The sequence below is a fragment of the Dreissena polymorpha genome, chromosome 12 (assembly GCF_020536995.1).
Source record: "Dreissena polymorpha isolate Duluth1 chromosome 12, UMN_Dpol_1.0, whole genome shotgun sequence".
Taxonomy (NCBI): domain Eukaryota; kingdom Metazoa; phylum Mollusca; class Bivalvia; order Myida; family Dreissenidae; genus Dreissena; species Dreissena polymorpha.
This window is the reverse complement of record NC_068366.1, coordinates 73,293,736-73,312,978: the sequence shown is the minus strand read 5'-3', so window position 1 is coordinate 73,312,978 and position 19,243 is coordinate 73,293,736. Positions and strand designations below refer to the sequence as shown.

Here is a 19,243-nt window from a genome sequence, read left to right as displayed (position 1 = left end):
ATGTTTTATCAATGTCTCACCAAAGATGACACATTGTAACAACCATTTGTTAATAGACATAATATTGTTGCCATTTTAATTATTACTTGATCTCTTCAAACATAGAAGTACAACTCGTAAATGGTGTATTATATATTCCTTAACCTTTGTTAGGGCAAACTGAAAATCAACAGGGGCCGTTTGTAAAACATGCATGCCCCCATATGGGCTGTCAGTTGTAGTGGCAGCCATTGTGTGAATACGGTTTTTGTCACTGTAACCTTGACCTTTGACCTAGTGAATAGGGGTCATCTGCCAGTCATGACCAATGTACCTATGAAGTTTCATGATCCTAGGCGTAAGCATTCTTGAGTTATCATCAGGAAACCATTTTACTGTTTTGAGTCACTGTGACCTTGACCTTTGACCTAGTGACCTGAAAATTTGTAGGGGTCATCTGCCAGTCATAATCAATGTACCTATGAAGTTTCATGATCCTAGGCGTAAGCATTCCTGAGTCATCATCCAGAAGCCATTTTACTATTTTGAGTCACTGTGACCTTGACCTAGTGACCTGAAAATCAATAGGTGTCATCTGCCAGTCATGATCAATCTACCTATGAAGTTTCATGATCCTAGGCCTAAGCATACTTGAGTTATCATCCGGAAACCATTTTACTATTTCAATCACTGTGACCTTGACCTTTGACCTAGTGATCTGAAAATCAATAAGGGTCATCTGCCAGTCATGATCAATGTACCTATGAAGTTTCATGATCCTAGGCCTAAGGGGTCTTGAGTTATCATCCGGAAACCATTTTACTATTTCGAGTCACTGTGACCTTGACCTTTGACCTAGTCACCTGAAAATCAATAGGGGTCATCTGCCAGTCATGATCAATGAACCTATGAAGTTTCATGATCCTAGGCCTAAGCGTTCTTGAGTTATCATCCGGAAACAATCTGGTGGACGGACCGACCTACAGACATGAGCAAAACAATATACCCCCTCTTCTTCGAAGGGGGGCATAATTAACAAATATGCAACATAAATTTTTTTACTAAACAAAGGACAACCAATACTACTTGTAAAGAAGTAAATGTTTAATCAATGATACAAACTAACATGTTTCAGTTCTGCTCATGCATGTATTGTTAAATACGCCTTCACATATGTTATAACAAGACACCTGGGTCTGTATTCACCAACCAATGCTTACACTGAAGTCTAGAAATATAGAATGTTCTTCATAATGCTGTAATGTATTAAATAAACTGCTTAAAAGTTCAGTAAAGCAATACTTTAATTTCATGACAATAGCACCATTTATATCATATATTCATCCCAGGAAGACCATTTTCTTGGATCAAAGTCTATTCCTTGTAAGTCTATTTTATATGCTTAACTCTACGGATTAGTTGGAGAATATAGACCCAGAGGCTAATGTTATGTTAAGTTTTCTACTGACCAAATTTAGACAGTGGTGTCAATGGACATAATAGCAGATGGACAAAGCTACATAAAATTATTTGTGAGACAGGACATTACATGTATATACCTTGATTCATTATGTCAACATGCTTTCATTTCCATACCATTGTTAAATACAGCACTTCTATCACGGAAGTAATGACACACATCAAAATACATAACAGAAATTCAGAATATCAAGACTGGTTTTAAAATACAGAAAATTGCACCTTTTATAACCAGCTAATATAATTATTATGAGCAATGCTATTTAACATTGACAAGTAATTTAAGGCAATATGCTTAAGCATTCAACACATTATAAGAAGCAGAAGAAACCTTGAATTATGGAGAAAAGTGCCAAGGTAGACTTAATTATTGCTGATTTTGCTTTTCTTTTTTTTTAGCTTGAAGAAGGTTGTATAAGCATGAGATAATACAAACAATTCATTCAATTGTATGCATGAAATAAGCTGTTGGTACAACCAAACATGTATCATAAAGAAACCTTATCAAAATATAAACCATAATCCAAGACTTATGGACATGTATAACATAATGAAAATTGCATGCAAAGTACTGTATTAAAGGAATTTTTTTACACGTCTTCTGTGTTTTTTTGTGTTTTTTAGAACATCATACCCAAAAAGTGTTTGTACAAAAAATTAACAAGTTAGAAAATACTGCACAATGGCAAAACTAGCATATCTTAGCTTTATATCTTTATTCAACTTATAAATGATGGTACTGGTTTCTTTTTTACCATTAAATCAAGGGTTTTGATACCAAGAGAAGCTGTAGAGCAATTGTCGTCAATCCAACATTTTAAACCAGCATTAAGTGCTAAACCCCAAATAGCCTCGCTGTTTTCAATAAAGAAATAACTAAAAAAAACACCTCTTTATGCAAAATATATACATCATTTTTTAATACTTTGCAAACACAAGTTCAGATTAACTATTGGTAGTTAACAATATTAATGATGTAATTTTGCATCATCTGTATAATAATTGGGAAATAGAATATTGGATTTGACTGAAAAGTTTTAAAATATGGTACGCTCTTCTTTGTCATATTGTGAGACTATTTTCCAACCCATGCTGATTATGTGTACATGTATGTTACATGTAAATGCACTAAATTTAAGCATATATTGGCTATTTAATAAAAAACTCAATGCAAAAAAGCTAAATGTGAGAACTTTGGATAATAATATAATTCCCCACAATTGACAGATTTTCTTTAAATACAAAAGTTTAACATAAAAACTAATACAGACAAACACATTACCTGATGGCGTCTGTGAAGTTTAAATGATTCAACAATAAAAAAAATCCACAATTACAAGCTGTCAAATTACAGCAATGTACAATTACATTAAATCGTGACAATCATATAACAACATAAAGATCTATGAAAACTGTAATAACAATAATATTTTATGGCAATTAAAGCAGTTTTTGAATATTTGCATTTCCATAATAATTATTGAATTACACAAAAGTGTGGACATTTAAAACGATATTCTGAACATTTTGAGCATACACATTTGTGACCATACACTGTTATATATCAGATATTATAAAAATGACAGTTGAATTCAATAATTCACTTCAGTAAAAAATTGAACCAAAATGAAACAAGACTATTGCCAAGCAATAAAAGTCCCCGAACTACGCAGGATCCACCATTTTCAGCAATATTTGTAGTTTATTTGTTGCCATAGCAACCAGAATTCTTGCCGTAGGAACTAAATGAAATTAGGTGCATTATCTCCATATTGCCATCTGTCAATGTTTCAAGTTTCATCAAAAAAAAGAAGAACTTTTAAAGTTATCGCAGGATCCAGAAAAGTGTGACAGACTGACAGACACACAGAGCGCAAACCATAAGTCCCTCTCCGGTTTCACTGGTAGGGGACAAATAAGCATATGATCACTATCAATGATGGGGCACATCACAAGATAAATGAATCTATTAAGTACAAAACACTGGAAAATATTTTAAATCACACTGAAAGGATAAGACAACAATCATAAGAACTATGAAATCATGCTAACATCACCGCGGTGGTGGTCTGGCGACCTGTTGTGGAGGGGGAGGAGGTGGGGCAGGTATGTCAGAAGGCAGGGGCGGGTGATCTCCTGAGTTACCTGCCCACATCATCCCGTCGAGGTCAAAGCCAGACTGTTGTCTGTCTATAGGTTTCTTAAGAGCTTGCATTGGCGAGTTTCTAGATTCATGAGCTTGCTTGTTTTTGATGTATTCAATTTGTTTTTGAGCAATGAGCTGCTGCAGATTATCTTTTAATTTATTGATCATAGGTTCATGTTCTGTTTGTATCTGACCATTTGTTTGGCATGATTCCTCATCAGACATTTCCATACTCACAACAGAATGCGACGAGGAAGACCGCCGCAGTCTTGGTGGCCCCATCTTTGCAGTCTTGTGTTGCGACATATCCGTGTTAGGCTCCACATTGGACGTACGACGCCTCTTTCTAGATGGTGACTCTGCAACAGCAGCAGCCAAGGCCGGCTTAGCCAGGTCAGACATTGACCATGGCTGAGTTCTTTCAGCCTCTACACTAGCATTTCTGTTCAAGGCTGGATCTGATATTGAAGACCTGTGCTTTTGTTTGTCAAGCTTTTGCTTACCTGGCACTTCTGTAGCACTAGGGCTTGAGTGACTTTGAAGATCACCAATTTTAATGCTTAATTTAATTGACTGCGATTGGCCATTGGTCCCCACACTTGAACTTGAAGACTGACTATCCTTAAGCTTGTCATGATCTCTAAGTCTCTCCTTATCCCGGGAATGTTTATGTGACTTGTGCTTATGCTTGTCCTTGTGTTTGTGTTTATGTCTATGCGGAGAGCTGTGTTTTCCTGAGCTATGATCACTATCTGTAGATATCCCTTTAGTGCTGATTTTTATCTTTAGAGAGGGGCTCTCAGGCTGTGAATGAGTTCGTGGTATCTTCATTCTAATGGGTGTGTTTAGCTGAGTACCTCCATCTACCCTAGACTGACCTAAGCCAGGGGTAGCCCTTCCACCTAAAGCCTCTCGTTCCATGGCTTGCTTCAGTGCATGGGCACTTTCAAGTCCCACATCAGGATCATAGCCCAGCTCTCTTATTTTAATTGCTGGTGCTGAAACATGCTCTGGCAGCAGGTTTATTTCTGGCTCAGAGTCATCAATTTCACCAGGTTCTAAATCGTCCTTAAAATGTGTAAGAACCTTGATGCTGGACTGACTAGTTTTGTCGGACTCTTTCTTAATTTTTAGTGTTAATGGGTCTGTGTGGATTGTCTTTGGTTCTTGATTCACTTCCAGATCCATCACTTCATGTTTAACTTTTACCTCCAAAGTGAACATTGGTTCCATTTTTATAGCACCTGAATGGGGGAATTCCGGTTTTACACGAGGGGAAAGTCTGGGTGAAATTCCAGGCTCCTGTTTTATTCTAGTCATTGTTTCCAATTTTATCAAATCACTACCATTAGAATGTACAACAGACGCTTCCTTTCCAATAAGTTTTCGTATAGCAGGATCACTATTAATATTCACACTAAATGGATCACTACCATCTTTTTCCGGTGTTAGTTGCACTTTTGGTAATTCCAACTTTGGTTGTTTGAGATCTGAACTTTTTATTGGACTTTTTACAGTAATATTTTTATGAGGTTTAATAGGACTTTTTATATTAACTTCATATGGCCTTTCAGAAACATCTTTAGTAGAAAACTCATCCAAGTTTGCAGGTAGTGGCAGACTTACGTCTAACTTTGGAGGTCTAGGTTTTTGTTCTCGGTTACTCATACCTTCTGAATAAGTTTTATTAAGATTCTCTGCTTCCTTAGCTCTCTTTTCCTTTTCTTTTTCAAGCTGAATTCTCAACCTCTCAGCTTGCTCTTTTTCCTTTTTCTCCTTCTCCTTTCGTTTCATGTACTCTTTAAAGTTAATTGCAGTTTCAGATTTTGTTTTTTTCTGCATTTCAGCACCAACTGATGTTACCGAGGACTGAGAATCAGAAGCACCTGAGGTTGCCGTGGTACCAGTTTCCAACTTCACCAACAGACTATCCACATTTTGTTCAGTTAACATGACTTCCTGCTGAGGTCGTGAGGGTTGAGGTGTGGACGATCGCCCATTTACATCATGTTCCCGTTTCACCGCTACAGGTGCCTTGTCCTTCTTGAAACTGTCCTGGAAATGTCTTTCTCTGTGGTCAGCGGCCTGAGGGAGGGCCTCCTTCTTTTGAGTGTTGGAATGTGAGCCCCTGGTCTCCTCCCTTCTGGGCCCCCTGTGGTCAGTCTGTGCTGAACCTGGGGCAGGGTGCAGCTTCCGGTCATAGATTATGTGAGGGTCCTTCCGGCGGTCAACCTGCACATCCCTGTTTGTGAACATGTGCAAGAATGGTGAAACTGGGCCACAATTGTGTAGTGCAGGATAAGGTAAAATTTTATGAAAACTGTTGCCAGTCCAATAATTATTTTTATTAATTTGTTTAACTTTGAAGATATTAAAAAAAAAGATAAAAACAAAAATCAACAATTTTAGTAGCTAGGGACTAAGTGTATGAACAGAATAATTATCAAGCAACAATGTTTTCCTATTTTCCTATTGAAGTTTAAGTAACATAATTTTCATGCACAACTAACCTGGCCTGGTCAGGACGCACATCCCTTACATGTGCAAGGCTGTGCTCCTGGTTAGACCTGTGTTCAGTGGGCGGAACCCTGGATAATTGCCCTGAGTGGTGACTGCTATCGCGACGTTCGTGTCTCTGCTGGGAGGTAGTGGGGAAGGGATTTGCACCTGTTAGGTCTGTGGGGTCCTGGTTGGGCATGTCACGCTGCTGACTCTCAGTACCCTGCAAATGTCACCTGAACGTGGACTTCCAGTTTTATACACATGAGCTGCGCAGTAGGAAAACATGGTGCATGACTTGATTCATGTGCCTTAAGTGTCTTGAAGTTCTCAGATTAGCCTATGCAGTCTGCACAGGGTAATCAGGGAGAACACTTACGGTATTTTCTTTTTAAAAGGAAGCCTCATCTGAGTGACTTAAGTTAAGGCGCAAATTGTTGTCCATGGCGAGGTGCATTATTATTTTTCTTTGAGAAAGAAACTAAACCATACGAGTATATTTATAAACGGAGTATCAGAGAACAATTGTTCATAATGTGTTGATGGAACTTATTTGCAGCAGCTGAAAGAAGCAAACCTAACAAAACAATGAAGAAAAGTTGAAATTTTATTTTTTTCTACATGAAAATTCTACTAACCTTCCACCCCATAATCTTCTTTTTCAGCTTTGTTGGACAAGTGTCGAGTATATTGAGGAATTCATTGTAGAGATCTGTACAGTGAAAATTACAAAATACAAATAAATTATCAGGGACCACTCATAACTATTTGCTTTTCATGTCATTTTGTACAAAGTTTAAACCACACTTGCACATTTATTTTAGAGGCGCTTATCCTGAAATGCCATACATAAAAAACAAGTATCCCCCAGGTCATGTTCAGCTTTGACCACAGTTGCATGATTTGAAAAGACTAAGAAGAACACAAGATGGTGATGCAACCCAAATATTTTACCCCCCCCCCCCTTTATCCTTGTAGCTCCAGATTAGACTCATCGAGTTTTCATTTTAAGAATCTGTTTTTAGCTCTTTTGACCTACATATGCAAACAACGGAATCAATGTCAACAAATTAGAAAGTCACCTATTGATGTATTCTGTAAAAAAAAATTCCTTTAAATCTGATCAGTGGTGCATGAGGAGTCAATAGAGGAGAGTTCAAGCATGAACAGACAGACAGACGATGGAAATCACAGTATCATAAGATCCACAAAAGCTCAGGAGAGCTAAATCTACAGTCAAAACTGAGAACAGCGGTCAGTCATGGGAAATGGCCAAAGTGGCCGTTGTCGACGAGGGACCGCTATTCTCAGATCACCACTTTTTAGATGGTTGGTAAGTTGGTAGTATTGCTACGTCGTTACCCCACCCAGTCATTTGCACACAGTGTAAAACATAGGCTAATTGCCTATAACTAAGCATAATAACATAAATAAATTATATTGAATAATACATAATAATATCTGTCAATTGATTTAGTTTAATATTTTTAAACTAAATATATGACTTCATCAACGAAAGTATGATTGTTCACTGATGTATCTCGTTAATACAGTTAGTAAAAGTTGTCAAATGTCATTGATGTCACGTCCAAACCAGTATAAAAAGCGGATTCATTGTCATAAAGTATCTGTTACATACTCTGACATGTTTTATTTTGAAATCCCCCCTGCAATTATCCCCGGAAAAACAAACCTTAGGAAAATGCTATTATTTTGTTTTCTCGCAGCGGACCTTTTTAACAACGGCAGTTACCGCTATCAGATAATTAACCTGCAAAATAGACGCACAAATGATGTTTCGCGTTTTTTACTTTACTCAAAACGACTGGTGCGCGACTGTTACAGTTCAAACATGACTTTCTGAGTGAAATATACTGGCCATTGGCCGTTATGGACAATTGACTGATATTCTATAGTGTAATATATGATTTTCGTCATGGGGAATCCAGACTGACTGTTGTCTGCAATTGACCGTTATTCTAAATTGATCGTTAGGTCAGTTTTGACTGTAGTTTTTACTTTTAACTTCACTCGCAAATTTGAACATACAAGTGGATATTTAAAAGCCTGTTATCTAAGGTAGTAACAATAAACAACAAATAACAACTGTGAACAGAATAACATTAAACCCTTGAATTTGTTTTTAACACAGACCAACACCATCCATACCTAGACTATTCACAGGGGTTTTTCAGCACTGTCTGCGCCTCCGGGAAACGGAGGCATTCCCAAAGCAAACGGACCCGTTCCCAAACAAATTTTGATTGCATTTTTCCCAATTCCAAAAAATAAAATCTTCCAAAATCGTAAAAAGTAAACATAATTTATATCGAAAGAGTGACTTCCCTTCATTCGCGACGCAATAAAGCCTTTAGTGACACAGATTTTTTGGTGTATTTGCCGGATGCATTTACTCTCAGCGATGACGTTCGAACTGTTCCGCATTATACAAGAGTATATAGAGCCGCACAAAACACATTCTATACCATATCTGTAGACGCTTATTTTCAATCATGGCTTCGCACAATAGTAAATATTACATTAAAAAAACACAAAAAATAGACGCTAAAGGATGTGTTACAATATCATCGATGTTTTCGAAACGCTCAGAATCATCCGAAATTACTGCCGCGAGAAACCCTGAACAGACAGGCTCCGACGATACGCAGCAAAATGTAACAGCAACAGAAGTAATGCCAGGGCCGTCAATCACAAAATCGGCAACTGAATGCTCAGAGCCTTGTAAGAAAGTTGTAGTTCAATCGTCATTTAATACATTAAAGTATGAAATGAAATACCCATGGCTCTATTTTAGCTCGGCCAAAAATGTTGCTGTAACTTGTGTTTGGGCAGTGTTTGTTTTGCATGTGTTCATATAAAGAAAATTGTTACAACACAGACTTATTTAAGCATTATTAATTCATTTTTTTTCCCCCAAAATGAGCCGTTTCACGAAACAAAAATTCCCAAAATGGGCAATTTTATCGATAACAAATTCCCAATTTGGTCAGACTCCTTTTCCCAAAGTAGGCAGAAAAACCCCTGATTCATTCTTAAAATGAATCTTGTGTTCTCTTATATTTTTTTATACCAAAATGTCATAAGTAGTTTCCCATAAAAGTATATACACACTATACGAATACTAAGTTGATATAAACTTGTTTCCATGCAGACACTTTCAAATTATCAGGTAGACAATCATAATCTTCCATAATTTAAACATCATTTATTATCAGAAGATATTATAATTATACAAACCAAACAAACTAAGATAAAAAGATAAGTGCAGTACCTTCTATAAGCTCTTTAGTCACTGACGGGTCTACATAATAGAACCACTCCTTTCCTTCGTTAGACTTCGGTATCTGCATAAAAAATAGTAACAAAATATGATAAAGAATTTGACAAAGTTAAAACAATGGTTAAAAGGTTAATGAAAAAATATGTACAATTTAATAAAGATATAACCATAATTAAGGTAAATGAAAAAAGTACCATGTGTTAAAGATAAACAATTTTTTTCCACTCAGTATTATAATGCTTATTTGGATATTTTGTTTAGATGTAAAGATAAAACAAGTGCTGTCTCCATAGGATGACATATGCCCCCGATAAACACTTTGATAGAAGTAATGAGCAATTTTCAAAACCTAAACGCGGACCCTAAGTTCAAGGTCAAGGTCAAAGGGGTCAAAATTTGTGTGCGTATGAAAAGGCCTTGTCCATATACACATGCATACCAAATATGAATGTTACATCTGAAGCGACATAGAAGTTAAGAGAATTTTTCGAAACCTAAACGCAAAGTGCGACGGACAGTCAGATCACTATATGCCCTCCTTCGGGGGCATAACAAGGCAAAATATTACACAAACAATATGTTTAATTAGGGAATATTATATACATAGAATAAGACAAAAAGGAACATACACGCTTTGCCAGTAATATCCTCATAGCTAATAAAAATTGTCAATGGCCACGATGGCATACCATATACTTGGCCCATTTACAGGCTAGGTACATGCACACACAGGCCACGACAGTGGGACGGTACTGCAGACAGAACGTCGTCATATGGAGGCTGAAATATAAAGTTGAGACATCAGCAATAACTTTATTACTACTTAAGTAGACACCTTGTGATCATAGCTAAAACTGAGAATAATAAATCTCTTATTTATAAATATCTTAGGCATCAGAGATGTAGTTTTTAGCACAAAATGCCAGGATTTTTTAAAACAAAGGTGGAATTAAACTGCATCAGAATGGCCGTCTTGGAAGTTTTTACAGCAAAGTGATTTTGTTTCTCATAGTGCAGGTGTAATTTCACCAACACAGGTATAGCTTGTTATTCAATTAAGCCTCTTTTCAAACTTATCACAAATTCTAGATTCTTGTGTGTTTTAAACATAAGTAAATATCTGCCGGCTTGCCCTCATTCATCTTTTCCTTGTAGCAAACAAATATTTTATTACAAAACTAAATTATTTTGTTGCGTCTGTTAAACTGTTGAGAGAACACCTTCGACACTCGATGCATACCTGTTGGTAGCCAGATAGTAACTGCTCTGGGACAGATCTTTGCTGGCTGCAAAGGTAAATCAATCACTTGCCAAGTTTCTACAGAATGTGTTCAATTTGACACAAAACAGTACGTCAAATTTGATTACACAATTGAATGATACATACCACATTACCAAACAAACAGTATTTAAATTATGTGCTTATCCTTGTATAAATGATTACCTTGTTTCATTAAGTATGACTTTATTAAGAGTAAGATATACATCAGCCAATGAAACCAGTATGTGCTTACCAGTATATTCTTATTGTAAACAAACAAACACATGTTTGTTAAGAAAAATAAGCAAATGCCTAGAGCATTTAATCTCAACAACTTGTCTAACAAGCAACATGTTAAAATAAATAAATTCTTTCTATGAAATGAATGGGAAAAGTTTAAACATACAAATAACAACAGAAATTTCTACAAAGGCAACATTAAAATCAAAACTAATAGAAACTTACTATGTCCTGCTGATATAAAAAACAACTTTAGATGTTAGAAATAAATAGAAATAATTGTGATGCAACATAATTTTTGACTAATAATAAGAGTTACAATGTTCAATACTGAAGCTTCCATGAAGTGAAGTCAATTATTAATTTATTTATTTATTAAGAATTTGTATGCTGAATGCCAGAGGTACTGTTTGCACAACATTTTGTAGTGCTCAACCCAGAGAAATTTGGTCCAAATTCAGTGGTTTTGGGAAACAAGCACAGACATCAAAGGTTCAAAATATTATATTAACATATAGAACTATCTTATGACATTGAACTACAACTCAGTTGGGGATACAGAAAACATGCACTGACCAGATATGTAAGCCTTGTTAGGTGAAAAGAGCAATTAATTGATCCAACTCACTCAACCAAAATATGCTGTTAATATCATTTTCTATATTCACAAATGTACTTGGTAAAAATCAATTCTGTCAAGCATATCAGCTCTAACACAAGGTTGAGGAGAAAAAGTGTGGTTTGTTCTTTATTCCCAAGTACAAACATCCATCCATCCAGACACTTTATATCTTTTCCCCACAAACTCAATACATGTTTATTCTCCTACAAACTTCAGAATTGTACAAGGAAACTCGGAAGACAAAATCTTACAAGTGAATATTCTAAAATTCCCATTGACAGTTACAGAACAACCAAAGCTTTTAAAAGTATGTAGATATTAAGTCTATGAATAAACAATATACCTTTAACTAGAGCTGTGGCTTTAACAATAAATGTGTGTGGATGTTCCACTCTGACTTCAAAACCTGAAATTGAAACAATTTTGACAAAATAAATGCATAAAATCTACAAAGGACTGCATTAAAGCAATTATGTTTTCCAGTGTTCTCACAGCAAAAATGTTTGGTTATAAATCTGAAAGGAAAATGGAAATTACGAAAATTAATTTATTTTTCATCCACAGGAGAAATCTTATAAGAAATTGGTAATGTGTACTCAAATACAACATAATTCAAATCTGACAGATCAACCCTAATAATGTTTGAAATGCATACTGAAAAAAAATTACTTTAAACAATATAAAGGGGGAATGACTGGTAATAAAACAAACCAAATGGATGCCGGTATATTAAGATGCTTTATTCTACCCAACATTTACTACCAAAAATTAAAGACACAAATTATTACAAACAATGTGCTAGCCCCTACAAGCGAGAACGACCATGTATGCGCTCAATATTCAGTAAATAACCAAATGATAATTGAAGGTCACTACAGTTCACTAGGCCATTAGCGGTATACAGTAGGCAGTGTATACACGAACCTAGAGTCTGTAGTAAAATGTTCTCATTGATCACAAGCTGCTGGGCCTGCTCTAGGTAAGCCTGAAAGTATATCATACTTGTCAATGCCTGTACACTGCAGTATACTTACCTCAGGTAATACATAGTCAGTGCATTTTTTCCTTCTTTAAAAAGAGCCTTACATAGGCCCCTTCTCCCAAGAAAAGACCACTTTAGTTAAGAGAATTTCTTTAAAATGAAGCAATTTTCCACAAATGCAAAGCTTACTTTAAGAAATTTCTTCCCCTTTTTCACTTTTGTAAATATTTTTTCCCTAAAAATGGAAGGCCAGGCCCTTTGCCCAAATCAGGAATAAAAGCCTTGATAGTACTTTTTCACAATGAAAGGGGCAACACGCCTCAGTCATAATAGTTTATCACTATGACTAGGGCTTTAAAGTAATCTATGCAGCAGACCAATAGCATCAACTTAAATTATCCCACAAACATCTTAGAATACACCCTTAAACATGATGTCATTATATTTAGCATGATCTGCATGACACCATAGTTGATGCATACAACACTTTGCCATGAAACTGTTCAATGCCCTATAAAGAAAGAGAACTTACAGTCACATGCACGAATTTCAAGTATCCAAAGTGATGCTTATTTAAAGCGAAAGACACGCTTGTTTCACATTACACAGCTTCCAGATATTATGAGTATATGTAACTATGATTGACTTGAATATTCGATAATGCGCGAACAAATTATTTACCTAATTCTAACATGTATATTTGACATTGTAGGCAGCGATATGGTTGTTGCATGCAATAAGTCGACTTGATATGAATATGATCTATGCCTTTTTAATTTAAATCCCATAATGCAGGACAAAGTTATGAGCCAGACAATTACATGTATTATCTCTAAATATGGTCACTATATACATATTGAGGATATGATATAACTCTAATTGTCCAATGTGAACTTTACCTTGAAGCAAGTAAGATGGTTTTGCATATAACGCAGTCTTAATACAATTATCAATTGTGACATTTTTTCCCATACAAACATTAAGAGCCGAACACAAAATGGACAGGGGAAACACCATATTCCCATTTGACATTATCCATTATCATGGGCATTAAAACTGCACATTCAGTTAATACAATAAGGAACAATGCTGCCAGTATGAATATTGTAAATTAAGAAACATTGAACGCCTCCCGACAAGAAAGCATCTACATACAGATAGAATAGACAGACGGACGAATGGACAGACTTCCATGTTGATTGCAGATTCACTTTTAATGAAGGTAAAGCACATTCAAGATATAGGAATTAAATAGGATTATAAAACCCACATTAAAGAATTTAAAGCTATTTTGAGTGTCAATGACTAAATATAAGAAAATCTGCAATATGAAATAGTGCATACGAGCCTTTCAAACAGCTATTTTAATATATAGCAGAATTTCCTCAATATAAAGACATTCTTTTGCAGCCAGGAAGCATAAAACTAAGTAAATTGGGCTTTATGAAAAAGTTGATACAGATTACATGCAACAAGACCATACTGTTGATCAGATAGAAATAATGATCGCACTAATAATGACCATAAGTGATGCGAGCAAACCTCAGTTTTTGGATCTGGTGCTGGCCTGTTGTCTCTGTATAGACAGGAATGTGCTACTTTGATGACGTGTTCCAGCTTCCTGGGCTGCTCTTCCACCTTGCAGGATAAAAACAAACAGGCTGGAGCCATCTCCTGTAATAAAAACACTCAGTTATTACATATCTGCAAGCACATGTGAGTTATTACATATCTGCAAGCACATGTGAGTTATTACATATCTGCAAGCACATGTGAACATATATTTTCCCTTTTCTGTCTATACATATTATGTTTTTATAAAATTAACTACTGGTATGTGACGATATAATTTTTGTACTCAAGTCTGATGATTATTGAGAAATCATATTTTAAGGAGTTTTAAGGAGAAATTTAATGTAAAGTGGGTAATCCAATCTATGCCTGTGGTGGTAAAAGTAAAATGTGTTACAGTAATCGTTTCATGAATCTGATGTTAAGTCTGTAAAAATACAACTTACATTTCTTGGAAACTTGGTGAAAGGCCTCAGCATGTAGAATCTATGCATGTATACAATGGCAGTGTTGATGCATAACTGTGTACTGCGATAGAAGTTAAGGGTATTTTTGCTGCATCATATTATTAACAGACCATGCATAAAGAATCTCTGTTGTGCAACAATTTTTGCTACGTAAACATCTTTTTATCTTGAGTTATCAAATAGTTATGTTGATTTTGTCACATTTTTATGCTATTGTGTTTTTATGAACACAGTTTAAGTGATATTAATAATTTATAAATATTTATATTAATTGGCTTCATAAAATACATGTAAAACAATCCTTTTTTTACTGCCCAATCAAGCTAGATATTAAAAAGGGACAAAATTGTCACAAAACCAGGTTTTCATTGTGAAAAGAAAATCTGATAAAGGGAGAAAACTCAAACTGAACTTTTGAAATGAACAAACAAAATTAACCCCCTTTGTAAGTTTGTTTTAAAATAAATCTATTTTTAGTCGTGGCGACCTTGACATTGGAGATATTGACGTGATTCTTTCGTGCGACACACCGTCCCATGATGGTGAACAAATGTGCCAAATGATTTTAAAATCTCATAATGAATGGCATAGTTATAGCCCAGACAAGCTCATTTATGGCTATTTTTTACCTTTGAACTCAAAGTGTGACCTTGACCTTGGAGATATTGACGTAATTTTTTCGCGCGACACACCGTCTAATGATGGTTAACAAATGTGCCAAATGATTTTAAAATCTCACAATGAACGACAAAGTTATGGCCCGGACAAGCTTGTTCCGCCCGCCCGCCAGCCAGCCGGCCCGCATTCGCCAATCTAATAACCAGTTTTTTCCTTCGGAAAACCTGGTTAAAAATATGGTAAACATTTGCAAATGGAACTTAAGCATGTGCAAAATAAGATGCAAAATAAATAATTTTGTGCTTATGTACATGTAATTCTTCAAAACATTTATAGCCAATATTGGCCAGCATTTGGTCTTTATAAAATGTAAATATTTTATGTTGACAATTCATTAAAGACAAAATGTCTTTTTTTGTCAGGCCAACAGGTAAATATCCCACCACTTTTTAAATTTTTGTATAAATTTTGACCAGAAAAAATTATGATTTTATGAATGAAATGTGGAATGTATCAATGGTTTTGGAAGTTTTATTATTAGGGCTCCCACTGCCATTGTCATTTTTCGCCTAATGCATTTTTTTTTCAAAAGTTGCAATTTAATCTTTCAATTTGGAAATCAAATGGGAAAACAAGTGGCTACAACAGGTATTCAAATATTTCTTGCTAACCAAATGGCATAAGCCACTTTTCATATTATAACCACAGATTGCAACTGGTCATTCAAGTCAGGACTAGTGTAATGTTGGTTTTTAATTAACAATGAAGCAAAGATTAAATGCATTGTATATGCATAGAAGACTATGATTTAAGAAATGGCAATTTAAATGGCAACAAGCAAATTCGTTGAATTGATATCCCCCGCCAATATGCTTCTGGACACAAAAGTGTTATATTTGACACTCAAAAAAGCATTTTTCAAGATACAAAGGGCCATAACTCCGTTATTAATAGATGGTGTACAATGCCATTTGGCCTGCATTATCCTAGTATCCATATATATACTCATACCAAGTTTCAATGAAATCCATCAAAGCACTTCCAAGATATGGCTCCGGACGGACGAAAGACGGGTGGACGCCAAAACAATATCCCTCCGACCATGGTGGGGGATAATAACTGGTGGGGAAAGAAAATTTTAACCCAGCAAGAGCCCTGATTACATAATCCATTAATGATCATAACTGATTACATGTACATAATCCATTAATTATTAAAACTATGTTTATTTGCTTCGATGTTACATACACTCCAAAGCTTATTTATAATGAGTAATTGTGATATTAAAAGATGTTATACAAAGTAAACAAGCAAATTCGTTGAATTGATATCCCCTGCCAATATACTTCTGGACACAAAAGCTTTCTGGACGGATGGACAATGCCAACGTGCATCATCCTCTTATCCATATTTATACGCCAACCAAGTTTCAATTAAATCTGTCTAAGCACTTCCAAGATATGGCTCTAAACACACATAAAAGCATTTTTTTAATATACAAAGGGCCAAAACTCCGTTATTATCCGATGGTGTTTAATGCCATTTGGCGTGCATCATCCTCTTAGCCATATATATACTCATACAAAGTTTCAATGAAATCCCCCAAAGCACTTCCAAGATATGGCTCCGTACACAAAAAAGCTTTTTTTCAAGATATAAATGGCCATAAATCCGTTATTAACTAATGGTATACAATGCCATTTGGCATGCATTATCCTCTTATCCATATATATACTCATACCAAAATTCAATGAAATCCTCCAAAGCACTTCCAAGATATGGCTCCGGACATTAAAGTGCCGGACGGTTTCCTTAACCGCTCGATACACCGTAATTAACGATAATAATTTTCCACATGCAAGCTGCAATGTTTTAGTGAAAAATTTCAGAAACCCTTGATTATATGAACATTTGCCCATGAATATATACCAATTAAACGATTTGAATGTTTAACATAGAAACAATACTCAATGTTTTCTAATAACATGCATGACAATACAAAAATATTACAAAAAAGGTATGGCAAAAATTCCTTTCGTTTTGAGGCTGTACAGGTGTGGAACAGCCTCCCAGAGGATATTCGCACAGTCGACAAATATAAAGGCTTTGTACGCTGATCCGCACCTGGACAGGTTCAAAATGTAAATGCGCCATGTGTGAGTAACCTGCTTCTCACATTTTTTGCTTGCTTGCTTGTTTTTGCTGTTATGAACATGAATATATGTGTATATATGTGCTATTTATTTGTTGTACTATGTAGTTATTGTGCATGTGCTTGTATATGCTTTTAAACATGAATTGTATGCTATACTTGTTTTAATATCTTAAATTTTAATATAGGTCTGCAATGCTTTGTTTGTACAACTTAAAAAAGTATAACATAAGTATTAATTATGAACTATGTAAAAACAGCTCCAATATACAGGGCTCGAAATTAACTTTTTTTTCTACTTGCAAAACATTGCGAGCTGCATTTATACCAACTCGCAAAATCAAAAACAGTCTCGCAAATTTTGCAGGAAACATAAAAAAAAGTTTTGACATTAATTTAGTACTATTAAAACAAAATAAAAAGTACTTAACATACACATTTTATTTCTGCAATCATACAAAGATATCAGTACCTTGGACCATAAGGGTATTGTTTTTAAATATAAGTGTGTCGTGTCCACTTAGAAAACAAAGTTTAAGTGTCAGTTTGGGATATTTTTTAATGGGTTTTCAAATATTGAAAAAAATCAGCTATGATATCGTGTGTTGAGTGCGACATCACCAAAATACAAATCAACGGTTAACTTTACTTTATCTTTCGTATTTTTATTTCCGTCTGTAGGCAAAAAGAAACTTATTATGTTTGGCTTCGACACCATGTCTGTTCAAGTTCAATGAACAAATGTGAATAGTCAACTGTTTCACGTTCTTTGTTCCAATTCTATCCGTGTATCTGTACTATAAGTATACCAGTCTACATAAAAGGTGCGCGCTTCCGCATACAGGTATTCAGACGTTCTATAAATTGACCTACGGTTTAGCATTCATGACGTCGAGTGCATTTATATTACTAGTTTTTTTCCCCACTATTTCTTTACTCGCAAAAAAATACTAGTGGCTTATAACTTAACTCGCTATCAGTATTTTTCACTCGCATTAATTTCGAGCCCTGATAGTTTTTAGGTATATTTTCCTTTGTCGTATCTGTGTGTAACTAACAAATTTTAATGCTTTTAATGAACATTTTTTACTAAATTGTGTGTTTTATATGCTTTAAATATGTCCTTGTAGTATAAATGCTTATATAATATGCTTAATCTTTCTATCAGCTCAATATACACTTGTTATTTATATACAATTGTTTTGTTGAGAAATAGCTCATGAGCTAATGTTTATTGTTACTCACATCCAACGTTAAATAAAGATTCTTGTATCTTGTAAATAACTTCCTTCAGTTGTTTAATAATAGTTTGAGATGGTCCCTGAAAGTGTGTAAGTGCTAACAGTGAAAATTACACAAAGGAAAATAATTTAATCAGCTGGAATAGTCACCATATTATTTTGTAAATGTGTATGAGCTTTTGTGTGCAGTGACAATGTTTTCAGGTTTTTGTTTGTGTTTTATTTGACATTTTGGTGTTCTTCATTGTCTTCCGAATTCGATAAGACCATGTGGTCTACACATGTTTATCGCGTACAACAGCCCGGTGCTTAATGTGTCTTCAGCAAAATAGTCAAAATATTGCTTGGCTCCGAACATAATGCCTCAAATAACTCAAATCGTCAAAAGAACAACAACTGAATGCCAATTTCAGATGTCCTTTCGTTTTTAGAAGTCTTTTCTAAAAACGGACTAGAACATCATACGAAATGAGCAACAGAATGGATACACAGAGAGTCGCTGCCCCATATCTTGTATGAGATTGGCAGCTTGCTGACGATATGAGAGTTCTTTGTCGGCATCTATCCCCATCTTTCGACTGGGAGTGTTCGCAAGTTGTTCTTTTGTAAACGTCCATCTTGACGCCGCCATTCCACAGCACCGAGTTGAAAATAAAAGCGAAATGCGCATGCTCTGTACTCGGC

At 35.3% G+C, this 19,243-nt stretch overlaps 1 protein-coding gene across 2 annotated transcripts; it reads right to left on the bottom strand.

Annotated features, from left to right (window-relative positions):
• Positions 1 to 683: 683 nt before the first annotated feature.
• Positions 684 to 19,230, bottom strand: LOC127853968 (cyclin-T-like). Of its 2 annotated transcripts, XM_052388853.1 has the most exons (11): positions 19,048 to 19,230; positions 14,528 to 14,609; positions 14,052 to 14,183; positions 12,452 to 12,512; positions 11,871 to 11,933; positions 10,645 to 10,690; positions 10,094 to 10,184; positions 9,396 to 9,468; positions 6,742 to 6,815; positions 6,115 to 6,326; positions 684 to 5,846 (listed from the first exon to the last, which is right to left on the bottom strand). In XM_052388853.1, exons 1-11 carry the CDS (start codon positions 19,227 to 19,229, stop codon positions 3,512 to 3,514), a joined length of 3,351 nt encoding a protein of 1,116 aa, XP_052244813.1. In that variant the 5' UTR covers position 19,230; the 3' UTR covers positions 684 to 3,511. The 2 variants fall into 2 exon arrangements, with proteins under 2 accessions (XP_052244813.1, XP_052244814.1); XM_052388854.1 differs by lacking the exons at positions 12,452 to 12,512; positions 14,528 to 14,609; positions 19,048 to 19,230.
• Between the last annotated feature and the right edge of the window lie 13 nt (positions 19,231 to 19,243).